At 37.7% G+C, this 20,322-nt stretch overlaps 1 protein-coding gene across 14 annotated transcripts in view; it reads left to right on the top strand.

Annotated features, from left to right (window-relative positions):
- Window positions 1-20,322, top strand: part of LOC18436434 (uncharacterized) — a 68,158-nt gene that overhangs the window by 15,090 nt on the left and 32,746 nt on the right. For all 14 annotated transcript variants that reach the window (XR_016040717.1, XR_016040716.1, XR_016040711.1 and 11 more), the window contains exon 4: window positions 7,156-7,291. Coding sequence is in view for 1 of the 14 variants with exons in the window: in XM_088846676.1 (XP_088702802.1) it covers window positions 7,156-7,291 (136 nt within the window). In the remaining 13 variants the exon portion in view is untranslated. The remainder of the gene's footprint in view (window positions 1-7,155; window positions 7,292-20,322) is intronic.

Raw genomic sequence — 20,322 nt, 5'->3', positions numbered from 1 at the left:
CCATACTTAAAATACTAGAACTTGAATGGTTCTTGGCCCCTTTTTTGCTTCTAGAGTTTCACAAACAAAACTATATCTCAAAGGTGTCTATGACAGGCCACAAAACGAAAGACCTAGAAGGAGCTTTTTTATGGACTGGATGGGGTGCATGCTTAGGTCCCTTGCTTAGCTAATAGGGCAATGTGATCATTTGTAATTTCCAGAGGGGATTGTCCTCCCCTTTAATTCTAAACACTTTAGCTGGGATATCCTTGTTGGGTATATGCCCTTTCAAGGCCTGAATACCAATAGTATCTCATTCAGTGGGAATGATTGAGAGATAAAATCTGAGTGCTTTGCGAAACGGAGTTCAGATTCTTACACCTCGAGTACTTGAGGCTATGAGAGTTTTATGTTCAAGAAAGCAATTTCTTAAGGAGATGTGAGGGTCACCTCTTAGTCAGGATCTTGTTTATATTAGCCTCATGATTGTTGTGATTAGCCAGGGCCTGGAGTATCTAATCGAGAAAATAGAACCCAAGTACTTTTATGAGTAATGGCCCTGTATGGGATGGTCATGACTTATGGGACATAAGTCCGTATTCTGATATGAGATCATTCCATGGCATGTGCACTAACGTTTGCATGGGAAGCCCCTCTTCCAAATCCATTATCCAAGTTTGGAAGAGCCAATGCACATGTGCTTTTAGAGGACCCCTGTACTTGTGTTGGAATATGTCCCATAGGGGTGCACCTGTAATCTATTGAGAGTCGGATAATGGGAAGCTTTGGATCAATGACTTTGATATGACCAATTATGTGTCCCTGCCATATACTGTAGAGCATAGGTCTATTGGATCAGCTTGAGACACCGACGGAACATCATTTGGGACTAGCCATACTTCGATACCTAGGGTCAAGGCAATGAGATCTCACTTACCCTTTGTCCAATTAATTATGATGAGAAATGATGAATAAATCTTCATAAATATTTTAAATATTCATTGTGAATTTTGGAGAATTTTTCGAAATTGTTTTATTGCAAAAATATACTTTTAATATTTGTTGAGACTTATCTCCATTTGAGGATTGCTACGTGGCACACCTGAGTGGCCATAGGGTGGCCACGTGGCACCCTTGGCCCCACCATAAGATCAATGCCTAGCTGGGTACTAATCTCAAGGTGGGGGACGTGGATGGCATTATATTATTTTGTTATGTTGTTATATATTGTTATTTGACTTGTTATATTATATGATAACTTAAAGTACATTTTTGTTACAAGTTTATTTGATTCACACAAGTGCCTTTGTTGGCATGTGTGAGGTTCATTTTAATTTAATTTAAATATTGAATCCAAAGTAAAATTGATATTTGAATTTGAATTTAAAAAATATCTTCACACGTGTGAATGGGACATTAAGCTCATTGTGGTTGGTTTGAAATATTAGATTTATAAGGTAATTGGCTTTCATAAAGGTGTACCTTTCCTCATGTGTGAGTTTTACTATTTGCTTTATTGCCCATTGCCCTTGATGGATCTCTACACTATTTGATTATTTAAAACTAAGGGCTTTTGTGTAAAGGTAAGTTGGATTCATTTGGAATAAAAATATGGATCTAAGGACAAAATAGTAAAGTGACCTTACTTAGGGTTTAATGTGGTGAGAAGGGTTCTAAATCCCATCCCTTCATCCTAGTGGTTGGATGGGGATGGGTGGCTAGGGTATATTGGCCTCTCATGTACCTTTGGATAGGTGCATCAAGGGTGTTGATGATATCCAATCTTTTACTAGGTACATATACTTCTTTAAGTCTCAAACCCAACCCACTTTGAAAATTGGATCTTGCTTGAATTGAGTACAGAGAGAAAGAGAGAGAGCAAACCTTGAGACCTCCATATGCCACCCATTTTCCTTTGAGAGTTCCCATCCTCCATTGATGATCTTTGAAGCTTGATGGTGGTCCTTCATTGCATAAATCAAGAATTAAGGTATTATCTCGCTAAGTTGTTTTATGTCAAAGATCATTTTATCCTTAATCAAAGGTTTTTGAAATTTTATTTACAGTAATGTTTTAGCTTCTTTAGACCTCCATTTTGATATTATCTTCATGCCATTCTTACAAAGTGTGATCCCTCACTTGTTTATGTGTTTTATGCATCGATAAACCTTTGATCATGCATAGTTTCCTTTGATCTACCTTGTACGAATTCTCTTGAGCATTTCTAAATCTTGTTATTCAAATTCCAGAGATATGTAGATCCTCTTAGAAGTGTATTTGGTCATTTAGAGTGGGAACTTTTGCATGAAAAGTTGTTGTGGTGGACCACCACAAGTAGTTTTGCTCTATCTTGCTCTATATTGATCCGATTTGCTCCATTCTTCTTGCAAACGTTTTTAAATCTATTTTGTGGACTCTAAAAAGTAGTTTTAAAAGTGAAAGAGCTTCCTAATTGGACTAGACACCCTTGAGATTATAAACTACTCTTGCACTATTCACTGGGACAAAATTAAGTTCCTAAAAGGCTCGAATTTGTTCCCCGGGCACAAGGGCATGGCTTCCTACATGTTTGTATGCATGTTTATTTACTGTATTTACAGTTATTAAATGATTCATGGTTGAAGAAATTGTGTATGTTAAGTGAAAAATAGAATTGTGCTTTTAATATTGTAGTATGAGCTTTATTGCTATGTTTTATTGTTTATGTGAATTGAAATTTCATTGGTTTATTATAATCAAGTGTATGATGTGTATGAGACATTGTGATATATGATGAGGATGAATATGAATTTTTTGTGTAATTTTGATATAATGAAGAATTTTAAGTGCAAGTCATGTAATATGTCGTCTAGATGTATATTGTGAATATTTGGACATTGTATCAAGTTTAATTGTATTTTTGAGCTAGGGGTTGTAAGGGACCTATTAGGGTTGAATTTTTATTATTCAAATGTGAATAAACGAAGCTTGTAGGCTGGATTATGGTTTTGTATTGAGATATTCATGTATTTAAGCCTTTGAGTTTTAATACAATGAATTTTTTTTAAAGATTGTGTACCTAGCCACTTGGTCTTATACTACCAACAATCCTAAGATCCCTAAATGTGGCATGGACGTTGCTACCACCCTCTAGGTGTTTTGTGACAATATTTTGGCATCATGCTACTGCTGCACTTTTGGCTTTCAAAGTCAAGAAAATGATTTTCCACTGAAGTGTTTAAAGGGAACATCTTCCCCTATTATCACATTAGTGGGGTTTTTTCTTCCTGCTATGCCAGTTGCAGGGGGTTTGATTAATTTGGAATCTTTTAATAATTTCTTATTGCACACATACCTTTGGTTCTCCATAACTTGTTGGAAATCTTGTAGTCCTTCATGAACTGGAGATAATTTTTCAGCACCACTGTAATTATTTTTGATGGAATTGAGGTTTTGGTTGGAGGACCTACTAAACTTCTTAAAATTTGTCTTCCTGGAATGACTTTCAGGTTGTTTGAGGAAGTTTAAACCCTTTGGATTTCTTCTTTAAGTTCGTTCAAAAGTTTAAATCCTTTGGATTTCTTCTTTAGGTTTGTTCAAAAGTCCAGGGACATTACTATTTTGGTAAAGCGCAAATCCTGCTATTCAAAATTTGGTCGTAACAGAATGCGTTGATAATCCATAAGTTTTGTAGCCTGCCATTTGGTTGTGCTCACTGTTTGTTGTTACCTTGGCTTTCTTTTTGCTTCATGCTGGTTGTATGCAAAAGCCTGCAGCCTTAGACTCAGACTCATAAAGCATTCCAAAGATTTCCTGTTAATTAACTTAGTTTCTGTCTCTCTCACTTGAGTGACTGAGATAACCGGATAGTGGAATGTACTGCTGTTTGCTAACTTGGTTGCTGGGTTAGTCAACTTAATCTTTGTACCTTGCAGAAGCTCTTGCTAGAATTTCCAGGAATAAATGCTTAGGTTCAGGAAGAATTAATAGGGAGAAAACATGAATTTATCTTTCATATACTATCAGAAATCTTTCTTAAGTTTTGAAAGTTGGACAGAGTCAAACTAGCACAGTATATGTGGATTTTAATTTTTCTCTTTTCTACAGGCTAGAACACTTACAAAGGTCCAAATACAACAAAATAAACTCAAAGTAAATAAATATAAATAATAAAACAGACTCTTACTTACTGCACTAAATAAAACTCTGTCATTCAATAACCAAAAGTTACACAAGACTCGGTAGGGATCAAGAAACATAAAGTGCACAATATAAAAATAAACTGCCAAAAGATTACCTCAACTGGACTTGATACACCCCACTCTAGGTCTCCTCTTCTGATGGCGCACGTGATCATCTAAGATCTTATAAGTATGGGAAGCCTAGGCTAACCCTTCAATCACAGAGAGCAATGGTGGAACTAAAAGCAAGCCTCAATGCTAATTGTATTGGGCATGCCCCCTTTTTCTTTCACAAAATTTTTTCTAAGTATTTGAGGGGCTTGGAGAGATGAGAGAGATCCAAGAGAGAGAGGGGGGCGTGTGGCTCTTAGACAGGGAGAGAGAGAGATATAATCTTAGGCATATAGAATATGACCCCCCATAGAAGCTATTTATAGAATCATGGTTAGGGTTAGGGTTTCTAGGGTTACCCATCCATATGGAGAATAGATCCAGACCATTGGTCATAGGTGACCTGCGGGGTGAGAGATCTTAGCCTTACAGTTCTTAGTTTAGCTATCATGATCTAAAGGAAGGTGCTAGAACCTTATCCTTTAGGTTCTTTAACCTAATTCCATCAAATATTCCATATATAAAAAATATATTGCAGATACCTTTAATTTCCATATTTTCTCTTACACATGCTTATTTGACAATTAAAATCTCTTTTCAATTAAATGCCATCTTGCGTGGTCTTCAAATAGGAAGGTGGAGTGGGGCACGCATTTATGGAGCCCTAAGTGGGCCCCACGCAGCCCCTCCACATGCAATATTATGGTGGGACCCATGGACAGTAATGGCCCCCCCTATGTATTATCGTTTATAAAATCAAGAAAATGATTTTTAGAAAATGATTACATGATTTTTAGAAAATGATTGCTATTTTCTGATTTATTAAATACTAAAAATTCAGTTTTAGCCTTTTTATAAAGAGAAAAGTTTATATAGAGCTGAGGCTCTAAACAATCATATTTGAGCCTACCTCAAAAATTTCATTAGAAGATGTTGTTTTGATGCCCAAATATCCTCAAATTGATCATCTCGACATCAAGATGCATGGACATGAGAGAAAAATAGATTTCAACTTTTGAATATAGTTATTTTGTAACACTTTTTTGGACCGTCAATTTTCAAGATTTTCAAGTTTTCATAGATCTCTCGATCTACACTATTTTTTGAGCTTTAAACTTTATAAATAAAGATGAAAATATATTTTAAGGCTATCAAAAAGATTTTCAGTATTGAAACCACATTTCTCGACACTATTTGAAGGTAGGCTCTAATTTGATTGTTTAGAGCCTAGGCTCTATACAAACCGCACCCTTTTATAAATCTATTTTGAGAAATTTTAATTTCCCAGAGACTTTTAAAAATGCATTTTATTAATTTAAAAATCATTTAAGGAAAAAAAGTGAAACTACTGTAGCACTCCATCTTCTACTAGGGACTATAATCCTCACCCATTTTCTCAAACTGATCCAGTAGTTCCTATCACCCTCAGTCCATCACAAGGGTTCATGACTGGGCTACCAAAGTCAGCCAATAGGTGAGGGGACATAATCCTAATCTATGGATTATGGGTTCCCCTTAGGGACAAGTCTTAGGTCACACAGACCTGTGCACACACATCGCATGTGATGCATATGGGGGTTATCTCTCGCACATGTGCTTTCATCACCATCAATGGTGCTTTGCTTACTGATACGGCTATCATGTGTACATGCCGTGTGATGGTATAAGATGAGGCTTTGGCCCTCGTCCCTTCAGGGCCCACCAATCACACTGATGGTATAAGACGAGGCTTTGGCCCTCGTCCCTTCAAGCCCACCAATCACACACAAGGGTCACACAGTCCCTTGGCTCTCTACCCTTGGGCAACTCCGACCTCATTAAAAGATAACCCTGCTAACCCTTCTCGGTTGTGCTCTATGCTCAGGTGTTTAGGGTTTTGATACTCGACTGGCCTAGCTTGTCAAGCCTAGGCTGAGTCTCGGCAAACAATATTGCCAACCTCGGTCCCTCTGGACCGTACTTCCATTGGAGTTCTTTGTTTCACTATATCAAAATTATATGCTCTCAGAAGACCTTTAATGACCACAAAAACCCAACAAGTTTTGGGATAGGTTGAAATCTCATATTATCTGAATCTAGTGCTAGACCCAACCAACTCTATCAGCAAGTAAAACCAGCCATTAATTCATGTATTTAATTGGTCGCTTGTCAATTAAGTGTAGCTGGTTGCTCATAATTATCACATTCGAACATGTGTTTTGAATAATTAATTACTATGAATTTTCTATTTTAGAGTGCTTCAAATTATGAGTAGGACACTATCAATATTTTCTCCTATTTTTTGGCCACATCATTCTTTTTCTTGTTATTTCCAACCAAAACATAGGTGGAAATATGAAGAACTTAAGTGACGAAAATTTCACCCATGTTTGCTTTTAACAATATGGCATGAAGAGATGTTATTTTACTATGGGGCATGTATATTTTTCTTGCCCCCAAATATGTACCATCAGATGTCGAATTCACTGTTTAGCGTTTAAATAGCGATATCACATATAATTTGTTTAATATAGAAGTAGCTCTCTCTCTCTCTCTCTCTCTCTCTCTCTCTCCCGCCCTCCCCCCCCCACGACCACCACATACATAGATCTACATATATGTATGCCATGTCATAGGGAGCAAGTCAAGTCGAGGTTGCCTGGTTGGGCGGGCCCAATAAGATGCCTAGTCGATTTGGAGTTTTGAATTTATGAAGCATGTGATAGTATGATCCTTATGAGAACCATTGGGGACTGAATATTAAGAATGTTGTGATTTCCCCAATGAATGGTTTTCCAATGGAATCTTGTCTTCTATTTTATATTTACTTATCACTTATGCTGCTCCAGTCATAGAGCTCCTTTTTTTCTGGTTATGCTACTAACTATTTCTTGTATTTGTTTCCCTTTCTCTTAATGCACAGGCGTGGATATGCTGCTGAGAGGCAGCGGGGCCTACTTCTTGTTGAAAAATTGGACTATCTTCAGTCAAAACTTCTGCAAGAGCTCTTCCGCAACTTGGCAAAACCTCTGAAAAAAGTTGGCGTCTGGATAAATGAGGTTGGTTGAATGTTTACAGCAGCGGTGAACTTTCCTATATTATAAATTTATACTTATACGTAATGCATTTGGTATTACATGTATAGCATAGAAATAAATGGGCTGTTGTCGCCATTTATTGGGATGTAAATTAGTTAAAAGCCATAAGTTTATATGAAGCAGTTCTTCTAATGACGTGCAAAATGTGTCAAGTGGAGCAAGCGAAAATTATTATTTATCGGACCAGCAGGTTCCTTCTAATATGTGCAATTATTTGGAGGGTGTGAACCCCAGGCGAGCTACTAAGAAGAATACGAAGAACAATATCTGATCTGGAAGTTTTTCAGCTTATTTTGGGATTTTTTCAGTGAATTTTCTGTTTATTTTAAATTTCTAATTGAGTGTGTGACATTCAATTATTTTACTTCAAATTTAATTTTAAGTTACTTTTAAGTTTTTTTTTTTTTTTGTGAATTAAGTTATTTTAAGTTAGGACTGTGTGAGTCAAGTTTTCTTTTAGTTAGGGGCATTACTGACTGTTGTAGTTAAAGTTTAAATAAAAAGAGGTGCTTGGGGCTCTATGGGATCATTCCACGTGATTTGAAGAAAAAAAAGAGAGAGAAAAGCGCTAACTTGGTACCCTAATTTGGGTTTGAAGAAGAAACTATAGGTTTCTTCAGATTTGTGTGTGTTTGCCCTTGGTACTGTTATCTGTTTTCCTCATCAAAAAATGTATCTCAATTGGTATCAAAACACATGATTCTTGAGCAGCAAGGGCGGAAATCTTTGGTCAAGTATAGGGTTTGCTGAATTTAGAGCAGGGTTTATTGATTTCAGCCAAGAATTTACTGATTTCTGCCCAGTGTTTATTGATTTCCGCCTAGAACTTGCTGAATTCAGCCTAGGGTTTGTGATTTCAGAGAATCTATGACAGTATGAAGGGATCATGGAAAGGGAGCTCTCATTGACCTAGCCCATGATGCCAGAGATTATGAGATTGAGGATCTCATGAGGTAGGTTCAGAAGCTTGCACAAGAATTTGCGGACTTCAATCATGGGCAAGCCGGTGATCTTTCCACCCAAGAAGATGTCGAGGAAAACTCTCTTTACCGTTGTGCAAAGTGACAGAAGAATTACTCTAGGGATTCCAATTTGAAGTTGGATATTTTTTTAGTTTGGCGGTAAGACTGAACCCGAAAAGTTTATTTATTGGTTGAATATTGTAGAAAGGGTTTTGACTACAAAGAAGTGAAAACTATTGCCATAAATTAAACAAGGGTGCCTTGGCATGGTGGCAACAACTTAGGGTTAGAAGTGAAAGAATTGAAAAGCCAAAAATCACTTCTTGGGAGAAGATGAAGAGTAAATTGAAGGAAAAGCACCTGTTTGAAAATTATTTGCGGCCCCTTTATTTAAAGTTGATAACATCCGTTAAGGTGAGGGGAATGTGGATGAATACATTTCATCAGTTAATGGCCCAAGGTGATGCGGTTGAAAGACAGGAGAAATCCATAGCTCGTTATGTAAAGGGGCTGAAAACATCCACACAAGACGTGGTCGTGTTACAACGTTATTAGACATTGGATAAAGTGTACGACCTTATTATTAGGATAGAAGCTCAATAGAAGCGACCTCATCAAGGTGGAAAGCAGCCCAGGGTGGTACATGCAGCTGTGGTGGAAATTTTAGAGGAAAAGGTGACAATACCGTTGGGTTTTTGTGGCCATTAAAGGCCTTACGAGAGCATGTAATCAATTTTTGATATAGTGGAACAAAGAACTCCAATGGGAGTATGGTCCAGAGGGACCGAGATTGGCAAATGTTGTTTGCCGAGACTTTGGATAGGCTTAATGAGGCAGGTTAGTCGAGTTACAAAATCCTAAATACCTGGGCATAGATCACAACCGATGAGGGTTAGCAGGGTTATCCCTTCATGAGGTCGGAGTTGCCCAGTGTAGTGAGCTAAGGGACTGTGTGACCCTTGTGTATGATTGGTGGGTCTATAGGAACGAGGGCCAAAGCCTCTCCTTAAACCATCACACGACATGTACACATAATAGGCATATCCGGAAGCGAATCACCATTGAGGTGATACATGTACATGTGCTAGAGATAACTCCTCTATGCATCATATGAGTTGCCTGTGCGCTGGTATGTGTGACCTTGGACTTATCTTTAGAGAGGAACATGTAATCCATAGATTAGGATTATGTCCCCTCACCTATTGGCTGACATTGGTGGCCCAATCATGAACCCCTGTGATGGAATATGGGTTATGAGAACTACTAGGTCAGTTTGAGAAAGTGGGTGTGGATTATAATCTCTAGTAGAAGATGGAGTGCTTCAGTAATTTTGCATTCTTTAACATAGTTGGATCCAAATCCTATCAAATTAACTTAGAATTAATTAATTTGACCTGAAATTATTTTTAGATTAGTAGAATAAACTTTTAGAAATATCTGGGTATTTTATTTTCTAAAAAATGGACTTATATATAGTCGAGAACTTAATTTTCAGTATTTAATAAATTAGAGCGAAAAATAAAATACTAATCATTTTATAAAAATCATTTTCCTCATTTGAAAAATAATAAAACACATGGGGGTCCATTATGGTCCATGGGCCACACCATAAAATTGCATGTGGGAGGTGCATGGGGCTCACTTATGGCCTCATGAGAGGCACGCCCCACTTAAAGGAGTCACTTTCTTATTTAGCGGTAGGCTATCAAGACATTCAAAGAATTTGAAACAAATCTGGAAGGTTTTGCATTTTAAGAGATTTGAATTTTTAAATAAAGCATGTGTAAGAGATTATGAAAAAGAAAGGAAAAAGAGATATTTTTTATATTATGTATATTTGATGGGATTAGGTTAAAGAAGTTGAAGGATAAGATTCTAGTACCTTCCTTTCTATCATGATGGCTGATCTAAGGATTGTAAGGCTAAGATCTCTCACTCCACATGTCTCTTATGATCAAAGGTCTTGATTTATTCTCCATAAGGATGACTAACCCTCGAAAACCCTAACCCTGAGGCTTACTCTATACTCTTTATAGGGTACCAAAATCTCTACACCTTGAATTCAATCTCTCTCTCTCCCTCACAAAGCTACATGTCTCTCTCCCTCTCTTATTTCTCCAAGCCTCTCGAGAGACTTCGAAAATATTTTGTGAAAGAAAAATAGGGGGCACACTCCAACCCTAGTGCAAACCGAGGGGTATGCCCCATATTGTAGGTATTGAGGCCTAGTTTTGTGTTCCACCATTGTTCTCTGATTAAATGGTTGACAGCCTAGGTTTCCCGTACTTTGAAGATTTGAGATAGACCTTTATCTCGTGCGCCATCGGAGTAAGAGACCTGGAGTGGGGTATACCAAGTCCAGTTGAGGTCATCTTCTGACAAGTTTAATTTTATATTATGCAGTTTATGTTTCTTGTTCCCATGAGTCGTATGTAATTTGTATTTATTGAATGAAAAAGTTTTATTAGTGGCAGCAAGTGAGAACCTCTTTTGTTGTTTTTCATCGTTTATTTTGAGATTTATTTGTTGTATTTGGATTTATTTAAATGTTCTAACCGGTAGAAAAGTGAAAAATTAAAAAACTATATATACCATGCTAATTCACCCTGTCCAACTTTCAAATACAGTGGCTGGTTGGGGTTTCGACTTGCTGGTCCATTGAAACAGCAAAAAGAATGGGTGACAGGGCTAGGTATAGTTTCCCTAATCGACCAAACAACAATGTTATCAAGTGCTATAGGTGTTCAGGAATTGGATGTGTCTCTTCTCGACATAGTAGGAAGTTTGTCACCCTTTTTAATGAAATTCTTGAAGAGGACCGAGCATTCACTCAATGAAGACCCTGTTTATGATGAGGTGCTTGAAGAAGATGAGCCTGAGGTTCATTTAGTGACCATGGGAAAGTTTTGGTGATTTGCATAGTATGATGACACCTTGGCTAGTGGAAGAAAAATATTGGTCACACAAAGATTTTCCACACATGATGCACTGTGTAAGGGAAGGTGTATAATCTCAATATTGTGTCTCAAGGGATGGTAGACAAGTTGAAGTTGAAGAGGGAAAACCATCCAAAGCCATGGAAGATAGCTCAATTCAAGATGGGTAAAGAGATAACAATTTATAAATGCTGTCGAGTTTCTTTTTCAATTGGGAAGCATTATAAAAATGACATATGGGATGATGTGCCTCTGGATGCTTGTCATTTATTATTTGGAAGACCGTGGCAGTATAACTAGTGCACCATACATGTGGGTTTAAAAGACTTACTCTTATGTTCAAGATGGGGTTAAAGTAGTTTTATGTCCATCTAAGAAGGAAAGTGCATCCAAATCAGATGAAGGTTGTACTAATCGTTTTTGTTGGACTTTATGGAGGAGATGGACAAGTCCAGGATGTTGTATGTAACGGTCTGATTGCAGCAGCAGCCTACTAGTTTAGTTCCACCACAGATAGAGCCATTAATGAGAGACTATCGTGATGCATCCCATATGAGTTTCCTTAAGGAGTACCTCCTATGCGAAACATCCAGTATCACATAGACCTTGTTCATGGCCTAGCTTTCCAAACTAGGCAACATATAGGATGAGCCTAAAAGAATATGAAGAGTTGCAAAGGCAGGTTACAACGCTTTTGCAGAAGAGGTACATTTGAGTGACAATGAATCGTCCAGACTCTATTGACACCAAAAAAGGATGGAGCTTGATGTGTGTGTGTGGACACTAGGGCCCATTAATAATATTACAATTAAATGTCTTCCCGATTCTTTGTCTGGATATAAGCTGGATATATTTGCTGCTGCTATGATTTTTTTGAAGATATATTTACGGTATGGGTACCATCATATATGAAAGACAGTGTTCAAGACACGGGAAGACCTTTTTGAGTGGTTGGTGATGCCATTTGGCCTCTTTAATGTTCTCAGTTTCTTTATGAGAGTGATGAATCAGGCATTTAAGCCTTTTTTTTGGAAAGTTTGTGGTGGCCTATTCATGACATTCTAGTGTGCAACACTAGTGAGCAAGCACATATGGAGCACATGTGATTAGTGTTTCATTTGTTATGGGAGCAGCAGTTGTATATGAACCTGAAGCAGCATGGTTTTTCTTGGTTAAGTTATTTTATCTAAGGGCATCGAGGTTGGTCACCAGAAGGTAGCAACAATCAGGCATTGACCTAATCGCACTACCATCCATGATGTTCACAATTTACATGGGTAGGTGAATTTTTACAGGTGTATTAGGGGCTTGAGTTTGATTATAGCACCTATCATTGATTGTTTGAAGAAGGGCGCATTTGCATGGATGGATGAGGCCAAGAGAAGCTTTCAGTTAGTGAAGCAAAAGATGACAGAGGCTCCTATGTTGGCTCTTTCTGGCTTATCTTCTAGTTGGATTGTGATGCTTCACATGTTGAGATTAGTGCACTAGTAATCTATGAGGTGAGAGAGAAACAAAACAGAGCCATCCATTCTTGAAATCAGCCATCATAATATATAGAGGAATTTAATAATCCTATCCCATGAATCAATCTAGAATATGACCAATCAAAACTCTTCTCCTTAATTCCTTTTTCTCTCACAAAAGAATTGTAGAAATTCAAAGAGTCTTAGTCAAAATTGAAAGATTGAAAGAATATTTTACAAACAAATTATTTTGTACATCCACAAAATTTTGTCGCAAAATCTTTTCTTATGATTTTCCAATATTTTTGTAACAAGCCAATTATTATTCAAATCTCTCGGATTCCCCACAAGATCTCCCAAAATGCTGGGAGATTTGGGGATGTCCATCTTTGTGGGGCGCGTGGGCCCCACATCCCACATCATTGTGCATCCCACACGTATGGGGGCTACGCCCTCAACCGCCCCCCCCCCCCCCCCCCCAACAAAAACAAACAAATGAACATCGGTCCCACTATGCCCTACATGTTGTAGAAGTTTTGAAAACGTCCTTTTAGGGTTTAAACCATTTAAACAATTTATTAAAAATTACAGGAGCATAAATAAAGTTGAAAAAATATTTTTGGTGTTCTTAAGAAAAATCTAAAACACTCAGAAATACTTCTAGAAGTGGATTGGTACCAATGGGTTAAGAAAAAATGATCGTCGGGGCACTCCACCTGTGCAAGATTTGTGATCCACAACTATCTTCTCAAACTAACTCAACGAGGCCATGGCCTACAGTCATGTGCAAGCGGTCAAGATTGGCCTGTCAAAGCTGGCCAATAAATATTGGAACCACAGTCCTATTATGTGGATTACATCTCACCCTAAGAATTCAGATTCTATAGTCAATAATGCAATTGAATTTTGCTTCTTAGACAACTAAGAGATGGCACCACGATCATACATGAATAGATATCCCGAAGTGGATCTAAGCTCATCCGGATCTCCTTGAAAATCTGCATCGGAATAGCCCGAAACATTAAGAATATCAACATCCCCATATGTAGGAGCATAATCACAAGTTCCTTTCAAGTACCTTTGCATTCTCTTAATGGCTCTCCAATGTTCCATTCTTGGATTACTTTGGAATCTACCCATTAAACTTTGTGCGAATTCCAAATCGGGTCTAGTTCCCATAGTTATAGACATAAGGGAACCTACGACATTTCTATAAGGTTGACCTTCAATTTCTTTTCTTTCATCATTATTCATTCATACAAAGGCTTAGTTTAATTATTTTCTCCATAGGTGTTTTAATAGGCCTGCATTCATTCATATTAAACTTTTCAAGAATCTTCTTGCAAAAAGTAGCTTAAGATAATTGGAGAATCTGGTCTGCTCTATCTCTTATTATATTAATTCCAATGCAAAAGATGCTTCTCCCAAGTCTTTCATATCAAAATTATTTAATAACAAGGACTGTTTCCCTTATTAGTTTTAAGGAACTACTAGCCAAAAGGATATCATCCACATTCAAGGTTAAGACCATAGTTACCGGAATCTCTTCTCAGACCTCACGATTCTGGTTTCAAATCCCGTTTCCACATTTCTGTTAAGGAATCTCCACGGAAACCCTTTTTTTTTAATCCAAAGAAACTCGATTCCTTTAGAATCTCGATTCAACACTTCTTTAGAAAATATTTTTTGGACCCAAGGAAACTCAATTCCTTAATTTTGGAATCTCGATCCAACATATCTAAAGAAACTTGAACCCACTAGTTGTGGGTAGATGCTCCCAAATAGATCGAATCTGGATTCTAACGAGGATTAAATCTTGATTCCATGTCAATTGATACATGATTCTACATGTAATGAATCTTGTTTCGTTAGGGTTTTGAATTAAGATTCTACACCGTATAGAACATTGGTTCATAGGAGTAGAGAAGTCAGAAGTGTGATTCATTCAATATAGAATCTTGTTTCGACCTCCATGAAATCTCCATCCAAACTAGTTTGCATTCCTGATCTCCATCACAAAGTATGATTTTGTTTGTGTAACCTCATCTCAATAATCTATGGATTATGATTTCAGTTACTTGGAAACCAATTAGTAAGAGGACTTGTTTATACAATGTTTATAGACAATTTCCTATAGCAGCAGGACTTGTTTATGCACTTTTAATACTTCATAGATAGTTTCCAATAGTAATATAGTCATCATAGTGATTGAATGCATAGAAGCACACCAATGACACATCCAGAACATATGCTAGCTCTATTTTCAAACAAATCGCCCTTTTTGTTTTTTCGTTGACCTTGTATAATTTAGTCCATTTTCCTTTTACTACACCTCGCAAAAGATACTTAAAGGATTATGACCTTTGAGTTATAAATTCAATGCATACCTATATAATTCATTGAATAAGACTTAATAGTTTCTTGTTAATAATGACCACAAAAGTAAAAGTAATGTTTTATTTTCAAGTGGATATCATGCTTTAAGATCCCAAACCATAGCATTAGGCACCATGTGTACTAGAAGGGGGTATTGTTATTTTTAAGGCATGTATTTTAGAAGGAATTTCTTGAGTTTGTGTTGCTTATTGCAACATTGCTTATTACTGAACTACTGATTGTAAAGTGTTTATTGATAATGCTATTTTTACTTTTTTTCTCTGTTTTAAATGCCTATAAAATGATGTTTCTTATATTTGTGCTGATGTAAACTGCTTTGGTTTCGTTATCTTGCTCTGATTTAGCGCATTCCCACACACATTCACATGCATATGATGGGAAGGAATAGAAGACGAGGAACGGTTAGAGTTTATCATATGGACCATAGTCCTAGGTCTATGCATGCTCACGTCCAGCGCTCCTCCTTGGCTTCAGGGAGAATGTGAGATCATCAAGAGTCCTGGGGGTATCACGTGCCACCAAGTTGGCTGTAAAATTCTCTCATGAGGGAGACAGAGTGGATAAGAAGACGGTCACTTGAGTTGGCATATCAAATGCTATGCCGGCCTACTCAATGTCCTTCACTATATTGCAAAAATCCCTCTCATGATCACCAATTTTCGAGTCATCTGGTATCCGGCAATCCATGATCTTCTTCATGCTCATCACCTTGTGAGAGTAAGATTGAATATCAAAGGCTTTCTTCATATTTTCAATGATTTTTTTGTCTGTCCTACACTCTTCATATTCTCTTTCCTAAGTGTAGGACATAGTGGCTAAGAACACATTCCTAGCACTTTGATTTTTGGAGCTCCATGTCTCATAGGCATCACATCTGGCTTGAGTGGCATTAGATTTTGGCACATTTGGAGGGTCTTAAGTGATCATAGGGATGAGACCCTCCTCATAGAGTACATAGCCCACTTTCCTCCTCCATTTGAGGTAATTCGACCCATTGAACTTCTCTTCTTTAAGCAATTCAGTAACTATCGACATGGACTCACAAAATGACTCAAAGGGACCTCTCTTAGAATTTTGGCTCGGATACCACTTGTGAGTGTATAAAAACCAATTCTCTTGACTTGGACTACAATGTAGACAATACATTAAATTTTCCAATAAACTTGAAATTACAACTTGCAAAATCAAATTACAGCAATGTCATTATAACAATAGTGAGCTATTGACTTCAAAATACACTCAAATGAGATGATACAACTCAATTAGAGTCCCTTACACATGAACAATACAAGCTACGAAAGGAAATTATCAACCTATACATGTATATTGTGCATTTGGAAATTTTGTACCACTCAAACTTACAAGGAAACATTATACATCAATGAACTCATAAAACTCATCACAACATGATCTCCATTACTTCAACATATATATGCTCAAGTGTGCAATGCATCATGACCATGGGAAGCTAATCAGAGCTCTCGGGTGCCCGGTTTTTGGCATTTGGTTTAGCTATGTGCCATTGGGTGACATGCGAGGGCATACCTCAAAATTGGGCCAACACATCATCAATCGAGTGGGAAGTCAAGCATCTACAGATACACACTTAAAACATGGAATGATTTGTAGATATTTAAAGATCAAATCAAGTGGGAAAATCATGGGAGAAAACTGGGCTCTTAAATCACAAAAGCAATTCAATTGAGTTCACAATTCGGTTCACAAAATTTCTGCATAGTCTCCTCTTATGAAACCAACAATTCAAGGGATTAAAAAGAAGATCTAAGTGATCGATATGATCATGAAAATCTCAGAGAAATATCAGCCAAAATTACCCCAAAATTCAAGGAAGAAAGCTCATGAAAACTATGTCAAAATATGTATAGAAGATGCTTTCAACTATATAGATAAAGGGAGATCAAAGATGATTCAAGGGATCAAAGATCTAATTATCAAAGGATGAAGGGATGTTTATGTAATTGAGAATTTATAGAAAGGAGAAACCAAATGGATTAAAGAAAAAGAAAGAGATTGTACTCAATTGTTGAAGGATTGAAGACTAGATCATCCATGGCTTAAATTTGAGCTTTGTATCACCATTGATGGAGTAATAAGAAGCTTCAATGGAGATTTCTCTCATCCTAACTTTGAAGACCACACTTAGAGAGAGAAAGGAGGAGGAGACTTTAGCTTGGGCGTACCACACAATGGGAGACAAAGAGACTATGGCGTACCACTTTTGGAGAGAGAAAGGATGAAGTGAACTCATGTGTGAAATGAAGGCTCAAGGGGGTGTTTATAATTTTCTAACCCTTAAGTGTAGAGATGCTTTTAGATTAATGAATTTTGGCCCTCCATATTATCTACTAAAAGCTACAAGAGAGGCTTGATCCTAGCCCACCATCCACCATCATGCCATAAAGATGTGTGGTATGGATTTAAACGCCTATATCCTCCTTTAATTCACCACACATGTGCACAAACCCCTTGCTTTCAGCATGTGCTAAAAAGATTTTTTTTTAAATCTCAATATTTCACAAAATTACATAAAACTATCCCATAGCATAAAACAAAACTGCATTATGACATGGGGGGTCCCTTGAGGGGGGTTGATGTCACCCCCACGTCATCCTCTATGTGGGGTGATGTGGGGCCCCCTAAGCCACCACGTGGACACCCATTGGCCATTTAGGTGTCCCATGTGGGTCTCGGGGTACTGTCCTTCTTTGTCATTTACCCCAAACAATTCTAAAAATGATTTTCTTGCCCAAAAATCCAAAAATATTCTCAAAAATCCGTGAAAAATATTCTAATGATTTTCCCTCAAAATAAATCATTTTAGCATTGTTTAAAAAAATTTACAAGGGAAATTAGGATCCTTGGAGTAGAATTATGAATTGGAGGGCTCCACTCGGCTAGACTCGGAATCCAAAGCCACCATCTCAGTTTGACCCAGCAGACTCATGATCCATAGTGTATAATCAAGGGCTCATGATCTCAGCCTATCAAAGTCAAACCAATGTGTAATCCTGAATCTCCAAGTATAAGTGAATTTCAAGTGCACACCTTAGAGGACATGCACACATGGTGTGGGGGTTGCTCTCTTGGCACATGTGCATACATCTAGTGGATCCCTGGAAGAGCGGCTTCTCATACATTGCGACAATATACGCACATGCTACGAGAAGGTTCTAAGAGTTAGGGATTTAAGCCAATGTCCTTTATTGGCCCTCACCTTCCCATACAACGCTATTTTGTCATCGAGCTCATATAAACACAAAAATCATACCACCATGGTCCATCACTTAGTTATGAGTGACTGACATTACAATCGATCCTGACTTAAGAGGTAACCCTCTCAATACCTCCCATGCATATAAATCCTTCTCATAAGTTAATCGGAGTTCCATGACTCTTGGTCCCATTGTGCCAAGATCCTAGAGTCATGTCGCTCTTTTACTCCCACTGAAATCTAGATCCATTGAAAATATTAGAATTTAAGGCCTTGAAAGGACATAATTCCAATACATTCCACCCAAAAGTATTCCACCTCTCTCCCCCCCTCTCTCTTCCTTGGGGTGAATCTTACCTCTCTCTCTCTCCTCTACAAACTAGATTTCTCTCTCTCTCTCTCTCTCACTCCATTGAAGGTGATGTAGTAGCAGTAACTAATGAGTACTTGGAGAAAAGAGAGAGAAACAATACAAGAGGAAGAAAGCGGCCTCAAATAAGTTGCAAATGTGATATATCTTAGTAAAGGGAGCCAGTAGAAGGGGTTATTTATAATAAGTAAAATTGGTTTGGTCGTTTTATAAGTCACTTTAGTTGTAGGTACATTGTAGTACTTCTACCTTTTATCTAAGGGCTGGTATTGCACCATGCAGGTTTTGGGAGGGAAAAAAATCTTATATAAGGCATATCTGGCCAACTTTTGCTTGACTTTGAATGAGATACAGCTGGAAGGAGGGACAATCCACGACTCCCGCTCTCCCTTTTCCTTTGGGGGGGTGTGATCTCTAGGGTGGATTCCAGCCCTCTTTCACATGTTTCTACTTGATCTTCCCTCTATAACTTCCTTGTTCTTTATCATTCATGCATATCTGAACTGATTGTGCTTCATAAAGAAATAGAAAATCATTCTGGGATGCATCAATTGGTATTAGAGCAGATCGATGTTGCCCTAAGACTGCTACTTCAACTTATGGCTCTTAACAAGGTATTGCACATGAAATCACCTGGTTGATGCTCGAGATGAAGAGATCAAACTTCTAAAGAGGTGGGTAGAATCTCTAATACCTTGTAAGGTTAGAAATGTTGGGGTTATGTAGCCATATAAAGGCCTTACGAGAGGATGTACTGAAATTATTTATATAGTGATATCATAGCTCCAGTGGGAGTATGCTCCAGAGTGGATTGTGAGGTGTATTATTAGTATCGTGACTCACCTGAGCTTTGATGGGCTATGGCTCAGGTTAATGTCTAAAACCCATAGCCCTGGGCATTTATACACAACCGATAAGGGTTTCAATGTGGGGTTATCCCTTGATGAGGTGGGAGATGTGCCCAAGGTGGTTGGTGAGGGGACTAAGTGTTACCCCTGCATTCGATGGTTGGCCGTAGAGGACAAGTGCTAAATCTTCATCATTACCATCATACAACACGTACACTAGATAGCCGTCCGGGAAACAATCCTCTGAGTGAGGGTGTGTGTCGTGTACATGTGCCGAAGAGATGTCTCTCTGCAACACTGAACTGTGTTGGAAGGACCTATGAGGTATCGTGTTTGGACTTGTCCTTAGGGAGGAACCTGTGATCTATGGGCTAAAAACGTGTCTACTTTATTTATTGACTGACTTTGATTATTCAAGCATGAGCCCCTGCGAAGGGCTCTGAGTCATGGAAACTATTGGGTGCGTTTGAAAAGATGACAGATGCATCCTTTCTAAAAAGGATGGGGTCCTCAGTATATTTGTGATATTCCTAACTCTTTTCATCCAATTACCATCAACTTAAATATGTTTAATTATATTTTAGAGAATTAAAATGAATTGTTGGACCTCTTTGGATATTTTATTTTATTGAAATGGGATTTTTAAATAAACAAAAATCAATTTCTTGGATATTCAAAAGCCGGATACCTTTGATTCTAATGCTGACTTTGGATTGGAGGATATAAGCCCAACAAATGAAAATTGGAGTCTCTGACAATTTGATGATGCAAGATCTCCATC

The sequence above is a fragment of the Amborella trichopoda genome, chromosome 9 (assembly GCF_054954075.1).
Source record: "Amborella trichopoda isolate Santa Cruz 75 chromosome 9, AtrichopodaSantaCruz75HAP2 v2.0, whole genome shotgun sequence".
NCBI classification, from domain to species: Eukaryota; Viridiplantae; Streptophyta; class Magnoliopsida; order Amborellales; family Amborellaceae; genus Amborella; species Amborella trichopoda.
The sequence above is the reverse complement of the archived record's forward strand: the minus strand, read 5'-3'. Positions and strand labels throughout refer to the sequence as shown.